We start from the raw sequence: 16086 nt of genomic DNA on the forward strand, positions 1-16086 counted from the left end.
AGACGTCACAAAAAGCATTATCTTGGGAAGAATATCATCTGTAATGATATTGTTTTGGACATTACAGCCATGCACAAACTTGACTCTAAACTTCCTCACTTCTACATCACTGGACATCAATCTCTAAATTCCTGAGCACCATGCTGTTATCGGTAATTTGGATGCATGTAGTATTTTGTAACAGTTGCTATTATTGGTAGCTTTACAAGAGACTGTAATATCCAAAACAGTTGGCTGGTAGGATTTGTGGATAGTGGATAAAGAAAGGACTTGTGAGCAACAGGGAGGGGGGACTAGTTAATGAGAGGTAAGAGGGAGGTAGGTGGGAGAGGATAAATGAAAAGGAATGGTATGGTAAATATAGTACAGGTAGGATGCCTCGATGTAAAGTGACATACTTGGAATAGCGCTGTTCACGGTTACAGGTTTGTTACTAAATATAGCTGTACGCGCGCGACATCGGACACGCAGCTTGAAATGCGGACAAATTTTATCAATGTTGCATGCGTGGCTGTTTTTGCAGCTTGTACTCTGAGTCGTGAATATGTTTTTTAGTATTCACTGTTACACTAGCAGTCGCCCACTGTGATGTATTTTCGTCGTTCTTGCATGCGTAATTTTCAAAAGCGTAATCTAAAAATGCGGACAAATATTTATTTTTGCATATTAATGAGAGAACAGTGACGTAAACTGTGAACTGCCCTATTGGAAACAATGGAAAAGCTGGAAATGTGAGAGAGCAGGAAGCAGGAGACAACTAACGCAGACAGTGAGACATACAAAAACAGGAACTGTTACGACACAGGCAAAACTGCAGATACACTTGTGTCACAGATAAAGATATGATTCCAGCAATAATCTCAATTATAACTGAAGCCTTGCACAATACATTTTGGAACTATTCCTATTACTCTTCAGTAAATTTCGGTCAAAATACAAGGCAGAACTTGGTTGGAAGAATTTTTTTTACGAAAAAATACTCACTGCTCTACAGCTACAGCGGCAACAGACGGTTCTGCAAACACAGCTGTAAACTCTTGGGGAGCCGGTATTTCCTCAGCTGGTTCCGGAGTGGGACTCTCTTCAACTTCTGCTTCGTGTGGGGGCGTGTAAGACTCCGGATTTTCCAGGTATTTGGCAGCTTCCGCGCCTGGTATGTAGGTGATCCTGTGATACAAAGTAAACACATCAGATGTTGATGATTAGTGCTACTATAATGCAAGGCTGTTGCTAGTCTCTTAGAATATCATTTTATAACAGTCACCTATCCATTGTTTGCAGAATACCAGGTGTGAGGGCGCTATAATAGTACAGTGTAATGTAAATGGCACACTATACATACAATGATTGAAAAGAAGACAATTATGATTAATAATTCATTTGTAGCTCATTATGGCTAATACAATCCAAAAATCTCAATTTCAGGATCGTATATTAGCTCATCTTTGATGCAAAATTCCAGTATGTTCCTTTTTACAGCAGTATTTGCCGATGGATCCTTTGCTATTTGCAGTATCCTCGCAAAAAAGGTACAGACAACAAAATCCTCACAGATTTCTTCTTGCGATATTAGCACATAAAAAATTTGCTAATTCAGACCTATGCACAAGAATACGGATACAGCATGGTAGTACCTGCTCCACTGTTACAATGGCGATTCCAAACTGTGGAAGTGAAGCAGTGTTGCGTGTCACGTACAGTAACCGACTTTAATAACCCATGTGAGCCAAACAGCACGCACAGAACCAACAAATTGCCTTAAAAAGGTGATCTTTCTTGCATTACTGTTCACCTTCCCTGAGGTAAAAACAATTGAAACCCATGAGAATTCAGGAAAGCCATGCAAAATTCTCCAAATTTGATCCGTGCGTAATTTAATAAATGTTTACCTGACATTCAGTAACCAACTGCAATTTCATCCCTGCCCTTGAGGAACTGTACAATGTTTATCTTTGACCTTATTTTTCTATATCAAGGTCGTACTAACACAAATTTAATAGCTTACTAGTTTAAACTTAAACATTTCAATGGGCTTACTATACCGGTAGTTTAAACTTAAAATTGCAGGTTGAAAATTGAGTTTACCTACTGCCATCCCACTCAATATTTGCGGCCAATCTCTGATTTGTACATTTTCACCCGATAAACACCTTGTAGAGTGATATGTTATTTTTTCATTTGTACATGATTCTGTTCCTCTACATGTAAAACTTGACACAGTGCGTCATTCATCAGTGCCTTTAGATATAACTGATGTTTCCCAGTGGGTAGCTCAGATGATCAGAAAAACATCCGGTTACAAAGACAGACTAAGACATGTCCTTTGTAGCATCTGATGAATTTAATTAGCATCACACTTTTCAATATGCATGTTTTCGACTGAAATCCTCCCAAACCTAATTGAATTTTCTGATTCAATTTGTCTTAAATTAAACATTTACTTTTGAGCACCACGGTCATCAAAATATAAATTTTCCATGTATCCAAAAACCTTCTTCCACGAATAATGGTGATGAAAACTAGGCACTTTTTTTGTTGTCAATGTTCCAGATGGTTCGGCCATATTTTGTTTAGGATCTTCAAACTCTGTGTTGTTCATAGTTTTTAGAATCAAAGTGAACATTAACACTGAAATACTTTACCTTTTCAATCAGGTATTTTGAAATAAAATGGGAAGGCCATACGGTCACTTATCAAAACAGGTTTATGTCAGAGTGTTTGACATTTTAGTAATGGAAATGTAGCAATATGTCAGTTCTCTTTATGGCAGGAGAAACATATAGTTTGGAAAACATATAGACATTTTGAGGGACACTTTACCCTTTGAGTGTTGTAATTTTTCCCACCAAAATTTTAGTTCAACATTTTACCAGTTTTATGAATTTTTTTGTAATTTTTAAAATAATTTTGGCCCAAATGGACATCACATTTCCTGTGCTACATTCTTTCATCAAAATTTTGGAAAAAATCTGAAAACATTTTGACTGAGGTACTTTTTATAAAGGCAAAACAATTGACTTTGGCGCTCAAAGGGTTAACAGGGTAGCGCAGAATACACTGTATCAAGAATGGATATGTTTACAAAGAAAAGAAAAGTGATATCCATGAGTGAAGAATATAGTCGAACGCTAAATAAAGCACAATAAAAAGTAACTTCTTATAAGGGAAAATGGGTTGAGATGCTGTGAAACAAACACACTTACAAAACAGTGACAATGTGATGTGAACCCATTGGTGAATCCACCATGCAAATGTGTGTTTACAGTTTTAAACCTTATGAAGAATGGAGGTACATGATATACACAATTCTGCCAAAATTCTTATGCTGACAGTATTTGCACTTTTATCATAGGTTTGCAACGGTATCGTTAAAATCTGTTTCTATAAATGGAGGAAATTTTGGAGCACATCTGTATTTTTGGTACAGATGTGTATTCAACAAAACTGACCAATGAGAGAGATATCATGTTGCCTACGTGTTTATCATGTTTTATATCACATGGTCAGAACAAATCAAATTTGGCGATTTCAGTCTCCTTAGTAACAAGGCAATATTTCACTTCTGGCATTCTAAAAACACTTCAAGAAGCTAGCGTGAACTTTCCACAAATGAGAAGAGACTGCGACAATATTTATGATTAATCCGACGGATGACACCAAGATGAGTGATTGTCCATTAAGGAATAATTGTAAAGACAGTAAGGTACATTTCCCAGCAAGACACACATCCATCATGTCGGTTGATAAATTAATAGGATATAACGTAGACATCTACGCTGGAGATTTCCTATCAGTCTATTCAACTCCTCAGCTGGGAACCAAACTGTAACATCTCAATTTGATATTGTCTTCATTGTAAGGCATCTCTTTGTAATATGGTGACATTAACAATATCTTGCAAATTTCCTAAAACATTTTTTGAACGTGACCCATTAAACAAAATGGCCGTTTACTGCATGTTAACAACATATATTTATGACAAAAACAGGCATGAAAATTTAACAGTTTTCATTTCGTTTTTAGGTAGGATGTGCCTCAAAAGTGAAAGACTAATACTTTTGCTCAAAATTTCCTAAATGAAACTTGTAACCATTCTCGCACCAAATCAACAATGAAAATTGGGGTCACCGTGCAAAGTTTAGTACTAGAGAAACAAATTAACATAAATTTTGCAATATTTGAAATTCAAAATGGCCACCATCCCTCTGTTAGCTCTACAGTAAAAAATAAATTTTGGATTTTCGACAAACTAAAATGGTGAAATTTTTTTTTCAACAAGAGTATTAAAATGAGCCCCCATCAAAAGAGAGAGAAATTTTAGAGTCAGAATATCTGCCCTGGGGCACGTTCTACCTTAAATTCTTGCCATTTTCAATGACTGGCCTGACATATTCCCCAAAGAAAAGGAACAATGCTAAGCCATATTGGTAAACTGTCTGTGAATACTATTTAAAACACATCAACCTTTACATGATAATCTCCATACAAAAAATACGAACTTCTCATTCAAGGTGACAAAAAAATTTCCATAAAAATATTGAGAAACAGCATTTTGAGGCACTGCTAAACCTTTGTCACATATTCCTAATTCAGACATTTCTTTTGAATTCAATATAATGAACTTGTTGGTATTCAAAACACCACACTGCATGACAATTTTACAAATGAAATCTGTGGAGTTTCAACATGAATTTTAAAGATACAAAACGACACTTGGGACACTATTTGTGATATTTCTTATACAACTCCTACGCAACATGACTACAAATATTTTGTCAAAAGTAGGAGGTGGCTAAATTTTTAACAATTATGCTAGAGATAACATGATATAGAACAATGAAAGTGTAATGGACATTTTGGAAGTTGATTTCAGGGTGTTCATTTGGTGTGCCAATCCTAGACTTGTAATATTATAAGCTTTTGTGGTAAAATATGTCCTGAGTCTAAATTCTCCTATCTTTGTAACCATGCCAAAACACGTACGGTCAATCACTATTGATCTACGCGCTTGAAGAGCTGTAAAAATACTGTTTAGATCACGTTTGCTCCAACAAAACATGACCATCTCTTCGATGCCGACTTAAAACTCCTTTGACAACCATCATATGCCAACATCACAGTCTATGATTATTTTACTTCACTGCAATAGAAGGCTACAGAAAATGTAAAATGTTTTTAATGATGCTTTCAATCATTCTGCTTTCTTAAACCTTTGGGAAGCAACATCCTACATTGTAACAGTCACAATGCCACAGACCAGAGTAGTCACTGAAAACTATAAATTAAACTCAAAAGGGTGGTGGAAATTTCTCAGTATACTTCAATGGCCTAGATTAATTACCTATATTGAAGAAACCAGTATTTAAATGTAGATGTTACATGTAACAGTCACATGTCCATATCATCAAAGCTCACACTACATTGCACTACCCTATAGACTACAGGGCCCATATTTCTATTTATTGCTGGCACTGTTTTGTTACTAGCAACCTTTCCAGTACGCTGACTGACTCTATACTGAAGCACACACTAATCTTGACTTCAATCAATTAACTGTATTGCCAGTATAGGCATTTGCAGGCAGATATTCAAATGTAACAGTCATATGTCCACATCTGCACATCTCAAGCTAGTGCATACTACAACATACACTACAGTACCCATTTTTCAATTCTGAATGAGGCTGTTTTATCGGTGTTAGAGCTTAACAGTGCACTGACCGACCTCTTCACGTCAATGTCACATAGTGATTTGAATTCAAACTGACTAAAAGCCAACCTCAACTTGAACAGCAATTGCTTTATCAAGGTGCTGAAAGTGACTTTCTTTTCATGTGTTTCAATGGCACTATCTCCGAGACAGCTCTGCAATACTCCTCAATATCTTTTGAACATTGAAATAAAAAGCTATACAACCACAGTAGAAAAGTCCAAATGAAAGCCACATATTTCTGAATTCTTTAGAGATATTAATTTCTGCCAAATATAATCCAAATGAAAGAATAGCTGGATGAAAACAAAAAAGGAAGCTCTCTGAGATACTTTTGACTCTTCCAAACTCTTGTTAGCACTCCCTACATTATAGGGTCTTCTTAAGTTATTCAACGTTACCGAAAATTATTATTCACATAATTTCATTTGCAATACTGAATGTCAACCTTACAAATATCAAATCCTGTTGAATTGATATGTTTGACATTTAAAAGTAAGCAGTATTTATTGACACACAAAAACAAAGTACGCACAATAATTTATATTTTTTGACAGGTAACTTTTATGTATTCTGAACTGAGAATACCTTTTTAGGAATTTGAAAACCAAAGGCTTCCATATTGTAAAACACTCAAACAAAGGATCTACCTCAAAAATTCTGTTGTCTTTAAATCAGTGCATGCATGTTTATCATGCACTTAATTCTCTGCTTTATTCCTTTGCCGTAAGTTTCATAGATTTCTCCAAAACACTTCACTCTGTATACAATTTCAGATTAATGCACAGCAGTGACAACACAATTACAGTTCAACTAGAGCAAATAATTGATTGAGTCAATGAGAGATTGGTTAAAGTTATCCTATCTTTTTTAGCCTGAAGCAACGGCGGCTTTATGTAACATATGGCGTCCTTGCCATGGGCAGCACTATGAATGACTAGTTAGATTACAGAAGGAGAATAAATGGACACAAACATACTCACACTGGGTATCAAACAGAAAAAAAAAAAAATGTTTATTCACATGCAGTAAATGGTGAGCTGACTCTCATAGTTCTGTATGATCCCTTTCAAAAGTTTCTTAAAAGTTTAATATATGGCTAAAGCATGAATATCAAGATTACCTGGAAATGAAGCAACAAAATTTTGCATCAAAATAAGTCCAAATGTTTTCTGTTCAGGGATAAGGACTCGGTGTAAAGTCTTCCATAGCAGACATGACAAACATGATACATATTTGCACTTCCACTGTGATCCAAAATTTACCAGATTATCTGGCCCTTTCGCAGTTTTCAGTAAGTTTTCAAAGGCGTCAGAATGAGAATACATGAATGATAAGCGATGTGGAGGAAAATAGAAAAGCACGCTAATGACGACCATCTGGAAATCAAAATATTTCAAGGAAAAATCAAGGAGACAAAAGCTGAATATACAGATTAAAAACAGCAAGCCTCCTTCAGATCTGTGAAAAGTAGACCCTCCTTCAATAAGTAAATTGCTTATTAAAAACACCAAGAAATGAAAATCTAGGAACATGTTTACTTAATCTAAGTAGCCTTGGCACAAATCAGCATTAACGTTGCAAGATAAATGGATCACACTTTGAATTATCATTTAAATGACACTGCTGTAAGCTGTGAATAAAAGCACTTTGCTAGACTCTTATTGTCCATTTCCTTGGATTCTTTACCAGACTAAAAATCACTGGGAAATTGCCCATTTCCTACTAGAACTAGCATGTAATTACCATTTCTTGTAGCAACACCCATACATGTCTGTTTTCAGAGAAGATATGCATTACACAGGGTGTCAACTGCACCAACTGAACAGTTGCAATGTGTCTGTTTCCACAACACAAGGTATCTATCTGTAGGCTGTGCAACTACAGGGTAGTGAGAACCCAAGTCTCAAAAGGTTGTTCTAAACATGATATAAACTATTGCGTTAAAGTATGCAAAGGGTAAATGTCAGTTTACATCATGCCCGGAAGGTCTATTTTTGACTTGGGCAATGTACAAATGGGAGAATTATTGTATAGTTTAAAAATTGTACTTATGTGAGTTTTTCTTCATATAACTAGTAAATTTTGTTTTCAAACTGTAATAATGCTGATCTGTCTTGCAGCAAAGCCTAAGAGTTCAAATGTCAATTGAAGGCAACAGAAGCACAAAGTATTCACTTTAGTATGATTCATGACAGTAAGAATGAATGACAACAAGCAGACTCAATGGCACGTGGCAATACTGTTCCAGAGATGAACAAATCCTTTCTGCGACTTTTTACTACACTTTGATGGCTATAATTCACTTCAATTGCACTGGTTTAACCTGAGGAGTTGCAGGCAGTGAACTGAAAAATATGAAGTGCGTTTGGCACAACTGAACAGTTTATGTGTCTGCCTTCAATCACAGGGCTTTAATGTATAGACATTCTATGGGCAAGATTGCTTGCCTGTTCCATGGCATTGTGACTGTTATCATACTTGAAGTCCTTCACTAAGGAGTAACAATGCCAAATAGAAACAGCTGTGCATATTCCCATCTCCTTAAAGTCTTGAAGTACATCAGTACATCACAATTTTTTTCTGTGAAAGGTTTCATTGAATTTTTCCATTTCTCTGCCATTACTAGGTTATTACACTATAACATTACACACGTCAATTCAAAAGCACCATTTGGTTTGAAAACACACAATTGTCAGATGTTTTAAGACTTCCTTTTTATGTAGTTAACTAATTGCAAACAAGAATACTACCTGCAGCAATTTCTTTTCCACTTTCTCGTGAATATTGCTATTATGTATATTTGGGAATTTGTAGTTTTAAAATCTGTTTTGTTCAAACAAGTTCATTATGTTAATCAAATACTTAAACTCTGCACACAGTTCCCTGCAAATATCTTGCAACAGGCGATTCTTACAAGATTAGTGGTAGAAGTACTGAAAACTTTGTAATACTCACAGCATATGGGCACTGAACTGTTTGAAGTGAAAAAATATCACATGAAATTTTACAGTTTGGAAATGGCAAGTTAATAATTGTTTTCATAGTAATAGGAAAACATCCTAATGCAACAAAAATACTTTTGCTGTGTCTGAATGCAGAGAAAAGTCATGGCTTGCATATTGGCACTAGCAAAAGCAGCTTGATTTCCCACTGGGATATTTGCTGCATCTTAAATTTAGATTTTCAGGCAATTTACTATGCTGCACAAGTCTGCTGTTGTGACGTTGGAGTCTGCTCGTTGCTTATTTGATTTGCCTGGCCATGGAAGAAGTCAACGGGGCCCACAAATACAATCCATCATTGTACACTTGATGAATTTTCCTTACAACGGCAGTGCAATATATTCACACGCGAATGGATGCTGTGTGAGGTAGCCTACGGGCAGGGAAAACACACCCTTCTGATGTTCTGTTTGCCATTCTCATTTTTCATCTTTTGATGGCTTTCTTGTGCACATTTAGCAGTATTATTGATTTTCCACCGCAAGTGGATATCCCAAGGGGTGTCTGCCATGTCTGGAAACTTTCTCCTTTCGTATTGATAGAGTCGCCTAAAATATCACATAGTCAATATGCTTCATGTTTCCTTTCCACGGATGTTTTTAAAAAAAGCATTGGCTATGCTAAAAATAGCCTAATTTGAACTATTAAAAGCATGACTTGTCATGCATGGCTGTTTGTACAAGTGTAAGTAATACAGGAGAATACTATCAATATGCAAATGAGACAACAGTAACCAATCAAATGTAATGGACATGTGACTGTTACCACACTTGTGAATCACTCTCCTGTACAACAAACAAGAGTCACTGGATGGTTGCTACGTTCCTGTCACATTAAACTCGACAAAAATTTGATTCAAAGGTAGCATGTATTTCACAGCTAATCAATACTGACCACAGCAAACACAAAACAATATCGGGCGAAAGTACACAAGTGAAAAAAAAAGAGAAGTATTTTAATCTATTTACGCATATTACCCATTCTGCTCATGTTTTACCGCAGTGTAATCCATATTTAGGGTTGTCAATGATTTACAAGAGGACTTTCACATTTCATAAGATTGTGCAATTATTTGTCAAAAACATGTCAGCTTACAAATCAACATGGCTCAAAACACATTTAAAAGCAAGAGTAGAAATAAAAATTTCCCTGACTAGTATAAATTTTGCCGAATTTGTTCTTCATCGTCACTGTAAATTAAGTATACACGTAATTTGCATATCAATTACAGTAACTGACTAAGCAGTTAACCTGGGCATTTAATCTAGTGATAGAAAGGGAAGATAAGACAAATATTCCTGGCAGAAATTTCTCACAAATTTCCAAATGATCAAATAGTTTTCATACAACATACAGGCTCTTTGAACTGCCTGTGTTTATTATTATCAACAGGAATTCTCCTGAGATTATTGAAAGAAAATGAAAATAATTGATTTAAATATGGAATGTGACCTTGATACAGAAAAGTTTCCAATGGAATAACATTTACAAAACAATGTGCAGAGATGATATAACACATGTATATGATCAAAGGAAGATAGTCTCAATGTATAAATAATGAACATAAAAACAGTAAGATGCAATGACTTAATCTTTATGTTTTATCACAGTGTAATCCATATTCAGGGCTGTCAATGATTTACAAGAGGACTTTTACATTTCATTACATTTCATAAACATAAACTTTCATCTAATAATCAACAAAACATGCATTATCATTAGAAACTATGTTGAGGCATTCGCTAACGCCATTCCAACTAGGAAAATTACATTCTTATTCATAATCTGTCACCAAATCTTTGTGAAACATTTAAAAAAACAATTTTTATGATTTATATACATTCTGTATTTAATATCACCGGTACATGTGCAATGAAAGTGATTTATATTCCATGTGTGATTATCTTTTGAATCATATTTCATGCAGAAAAGTAAACAGTCTATCCATATTGAAGAAATCTGATGAAACGTGAAGAAGGGTTTGTAGGCAAGTCAAGCTGGACATCATCAAAACTGGCTTTTTAAATAGACGTGACTGTGGAAAATTGATCATGGAACACATAGTTTCTGCTAATTTCTTTGGTATATCTACCTCTCAGTTTAATTTGCACATCGAAATTTGAATCACTTTCATGCTCTTGTCACAGAACCTGAACACATGCCATTGTTGACACCCAGAATAGAATTTCATGAGCTCTATTACAGAGCCATCTCCTCTTACTTATACAACAGCATCATCTTCCTGAAAACAACTCCATACCAGAACTATGAGCAGAGAAACCAAAGCACAGAGCAGATGCCTTAACCTTTTCAGCGCCACAGTCAATTTTTGTTGCCGTTATAAAATATACCCGAGTTGATTTTTTCCAGATTTTTGCAAAAATTTTGATTAAAAACTGTAGTCATGAAAGATTATGTCTATTTGGTCCAAAACTATAAACAAATATGGAAAAATTTATAAAAATTGGCAAAATGTTGCACTAAAATTTTGGTGGGAAAAATTATAGCACTCAAAGGCTTAAACAAGCAGGGAGAAAGAATGAGAGTTTAGACTTTAGAAAGACATAACTACCTGACAGGCAGATCGGCCCAGTCTTGTCATGTACGCGGAACAGATGACGTGATGGAGTGTACAGGATCAGTACCAGGAAAGACACATCAGGGGCACTCAATGTCAAATACGGCTGTTTGTGTACAGCCTTGTGGAATCAGCCTTCACAACGTGTGTTGGAATTTGACAGAAACTGGAGAGAAAACGTGAATGTGGATTCCACCATTTTATTGCAGGGGTGCTCAGGGGAAACGCCCCTCAAAATCTTTCACATTGCAGTCTTTTCAACATCATAAAAATTGACAGATGCATGAGAAGCATTCAGGGCTGGGGTCAGGTAATCAATTTATCAGACTTTTACATGTTTCTTGGCATAATAAATCTAATACAGGTATTGTGGTCATGGAGATGGGGGAGAACAAAACTGCTTTAATTTACTATTCCAGAAAAACTGTATTCAATCAAAAGCTTAGCAAGGAGTAAGTTTTGAAACTCTGTGATTTCACCTTTTTTTAATTACTGGGCAAACCCTTGACACTTTTTCCAAACCAACTCACATGTAGAATTCTTCAGAAAAGACTATCTGACAAAAATTTCCACTAAATTCACCCCAAAGAAATGGTGTCAAATGCCAAATTAGGGCATTCGTGGCTCAAAAGAATCGAGCCATAGTATTTTATGAAGCTAGTAAAAAGTTTTTACAATCGCTGAACATCGGTTAGATAATTATTGCACTACGGAGCCTGAAATGATTACAATGCATCATGGGAAAAAAGGCTACAGGGAGCTAAAGACTTATATACCTTATGCTACAACACAAACACATACAAATTTTTCAATCAATGTCCTTGGTCTTTCTCAAAATTTTATGTTGTGTTCTATATTAACTTTACTTTTTTATTTTTACAATAACTTAATGCTTTGTGTCTTATCTGTGAAGCCAGAGATAATAAATTTCTTGTTTTGCAACCAGTAAAAATTTTGAAAGGTAAGCAGGTGAGCAATTCAAAAACATAGAAAACCTTACTCCTGCAAGTTTTATATTGTCCACATACCGTACTCGTCCGAGTATAAGCCCCCGGTTCGGCAACACTAAACAGCGGTAAAACTAGGGGAGGGGCTTATACTCGAGCAACCCCATGTTATCTGGCATGGACGCTTAATTTATGCTAATTTTATGCACGATGTTTTTCAACACCACTCGATCTTTCTATCGCTTTCAAAATCGACTTACACATCCAAAGAAATTGATTGTACAATCTCTGAATACAGAAGTGACATTTTGGTGAAATTTCAGCGTAGAAAAAAAACCCCAAACTTGAAACAAAGACGTCATGTATGCTGCTGATCAACACTGACAACAGTAGTAATGTGAACAGGCATGCATTGCTCACATCGAAAGGCAACTCAATATTCCAATATCAAACTGTCTACATCTTGTGAAAACAACAACATAGCAGTGAAAATTGTAATAGTCACCAGGAAAAGTCTTCACAAATGAAAGGATAATTGCTTCAAACAAAAGAAACTGCATGTTTCAAGCTTGAAAACATCGTGGCCGTGAATGAAAATAAACAATGGCGGACGTGAGTGAGACTATTCTATTTAGGCGACGGGGGTGAGTAGGGTCAAAGAATCAAGATAGTACTGGAAAAACGTGTCATTTTCCTTACAATATTGTCAAGGGAACTCCAGTTTCCCATTGTTTTAACATCTTTTAATAGTTTCTTTATTATCTAAAATTAATTTACCACATTAAATGACCAAATATACTCTCCTAACCTTTCTGTATTTGAGTTACACTAGGGTAGGGGCTTATACACGGATGTAATGCATTTTCTAAAATCCTCTAAAATCAGTAGGGGGGCTTATACACGAGCAGGGGCTTATACTCGGACGAGTACGGTAATATGAGTGTCCACTAAAAAGTAGGGACTATCTCACACATCCATAATTTTCACTACAATGTGACTTTCTACAAACATGTAGACGTTTCAAGTGCATTTTACAAGATCTGTACACAAAGATTTGTGGGCAAAATAGCTGCGTGGTAAAGTCCCATACAAATACACTGTGTTTTTTCATGAAAAACTCTTAAACACCTCATGTGAGGGATGCAAAATATACAATTGAGTTGGCCTGATTTTAGTATCATTGCATGCATAATCTAGTCTGCTATGATTGGCATCAACATCTTAACACTGGACATTACAAAAAGATGATTCAAAAATAAGCAGCCAGTGAATTGGAGCTTGTGAAAGATCATTGAAAATAAGAATGGCCAATGTATGAAATCAGTAGTAGTGTTACCTGCAAAGAAGGTTTGACATTTGTGTTTCAAAACACTTTTTTAGATTCGATAAGAACACTCCCCATTTAACGTATCAGTACTGGGTCAGACTCCACCCTCAATCATGTTTTCACAGGTGAATGTACAAGGTCGTCAAAAGCTGTGACAGAAATTCAAGTACAAGCTCTCTTTCACTGTCAGCTGTATCTGACTTATCCTTTCACAGGTCCCTCCATATTGATTGAACGTTTACATGTGTGTTCGACAGCTCCAAGAGTTAGAGAATGATAAGTGAATTATTTGAGATAATTTGCCTGTAAAAAGCCTTCAATCAATATTCCGCGTTGAACAGGATAAAGTATCGATTTGTTGAGTTACAACGCTATGCAAAGGAAATCAGACCAAATTCTCTCCACTTTGAAAGCTCAATACTTTCATGATCTTCTACAGCAAGAAGTTTTATGTTTTGATGTACGTGTACAATGTGCTGGGATGAAGTTCTTCATCAACCAAGCCAGCAATGTTAATCTCATGGAAAACAAATATTGTATTGTGATATTTTAGACACAGGTCAAACCAATGCAGTATGGATTTTCACAATTGTATACAGCAGTGCAAATTTAATATTTGAACTCATCTAACTCATCTGAAACAGGGATGGTTTGAATGACATTGAGTTTTACCATTGATATGTAAAAAAGAATGTCGGTCTAAAACTTTTCGGGAATTAGGACTAATGTATAGTACTATAGGAGTAAAGAAATGGTCCTAAAAATCATGATCTGAAGATATGAACAAAGTAGCTCAACAGATTAAATTTGTCATAGTTCTGTCAGCTGATGTCCATGTCGCATGCATTTTGCTATACGGTAACAAACCTGTGATTACCATCAGACCTTATAAGGATGAGAGTTAAAGAAAATAGCAGTTGTTAAAGTGTCGACAGAATTACACAGAGTACCGCATCGATTTTTCAGGGACTTACAGTCTTAGTCCACCATGAGCCTTCAGCCATTTAACCTTGTTGCCTGTATCTAAATTTCTAAATTAGCACATAATACCAAACTATTGATGCAAGACTTTCAATGAGACGTGAGCAAAATCATAATGAACTGCCCCAATTTCAATGACATAAACAAGGAACGAGCTGTGTCTACGAGACTCATGGGAAATGAACTTCTACTAATGGACTGTAGGTAGTGGGCGTTTTTCAATGATGTTAAAAGGACCAAGTCTTAAACTTCATTGTACAACAAACACAACCTTGTATTTTTTTTAAGTATACTGTGAAACCAAATTACTTCAGCATGGCTGTATGTCTCTGAGGAGTTTTAATAGAATATTTACTGAGAAAAAGTTTTCAATTTTTTTTATCAATATCGTTTGAATAATCTACACCTGAATACACGCATATAGTACCTGTATATAAAGACAGTATATGAATATTGTACTGTAGAGACACTCCGGATACAAAGATGGGCTAAGAGTATGGTATTTCATAACTTACCAAACTTGTATCCACCGATACGAAATCAACAAAAATTGAAAAATGTTTTGCGATTCTTCCCAGACAGACTTAGAGACAGTGCTAGTTTGACCAGGAATTTTATAATATTGGGAAAGAATGCACCAACCAGCACACACAGGAAATGGAGCTTTGTAAGTTTATTGATTATGCATGGCAAATCAATACCCATATCTGCTGGTACAGTTTCCTTTATTTCAACATTTATTGGTCGGCAACACTGAAAACAGGTATAATTCTTCAGGCAAATTTTAATCTGTGGAAAATTTATTCTGGAACGTGTACTGTAATTCATGTACGGCTGTTTGTAGAAGAAAGTGATTGGGGCAAGACATTGACACAGGAGTTCATTGTGTCAGTAATGGCTGATCTGTGAATGATACAAAAATTAGTATCTTTGATTTATTTATTTCCTGTGTAGACTAAAATAGTGCCTGCAGGGGGTCTGATATACAAAGCACTGTATGATACCATTGCCACAATAGAAGCAATTACTGCTTCTGGGCCTTTCACAGGGAAACTAGGGTGTCCTTTTTTTTCCTTGATAACAACAGAGACTACTTCAGTAGTACTATGCCATGACTATGGTACCAAGTAAACATCAGTTTTTTGGGATTTTTTAGACGGTATCTGAACCCTTGTACTGATGAATCTTGACAAAGTAAGATTCGTGTGTTGGGGAAATGACAGACATCAGTAAGAGGAACTGGCTGTGAATGGAATTGACCGTGAAAGAATTAAATCTGTTGACAAACACACTCATCATCATTGTCACTGCTATTCATAGCTTTGTCAAATGCACATGCAGTAGGGACCTCTGTAACCTTTGAACTGAAGCCACATTTGTATAGCACATGTGATTATGCTACAACTGCTTAAAATGAACTCTATCCTTGAAAACAGAAGTCCTTGCCATTGATAATAATTAACAACTGAAATGAACACAATACACCAGGTGATACATGGCTGTAAGGCATTCTAATGGATACACAATGCAATTGAGCAT

The 16086-nt window shown here is 35.8% G+C and overlaps 1 protein-coding gene across 1 annotated transcript in view; it reads right to left on the bottom strand.

The window, feature by feature from the left end:
• LOC139139530 (multiple PDZ domain protein-like) overlaps nucleotides 1–16086 on the bottom strand; it is a 149318-nt gene that overhangs the window by 80085 nt on the left and 53147 nt on the right. The window contains exon 19 of the mRNA XM_070708443.1: nucleotides 985–1167. Within this exon, the coding sequence (XP_070564544.1) occupies nucleotides 985–1167 (183 nt within the window). The remainder of the gene's footprint in view (nucleotides 1–984; nucleotides 1168–16086) is intronic.

The sequence above is a fragment of the Ptychodera flava genome, chromosome 8 (assembly GCF_041260155.1).
Source record: "Ptychodera flava strain L36383 chromosome 8, AS_Pfla_20210202, whole genome shotgun sequence".
NCBI lineage: Eukaryota > Metazoa > Hemichordata > Enteropneusta > Ptychoderidae > Ptychodera > Ptychodera flava.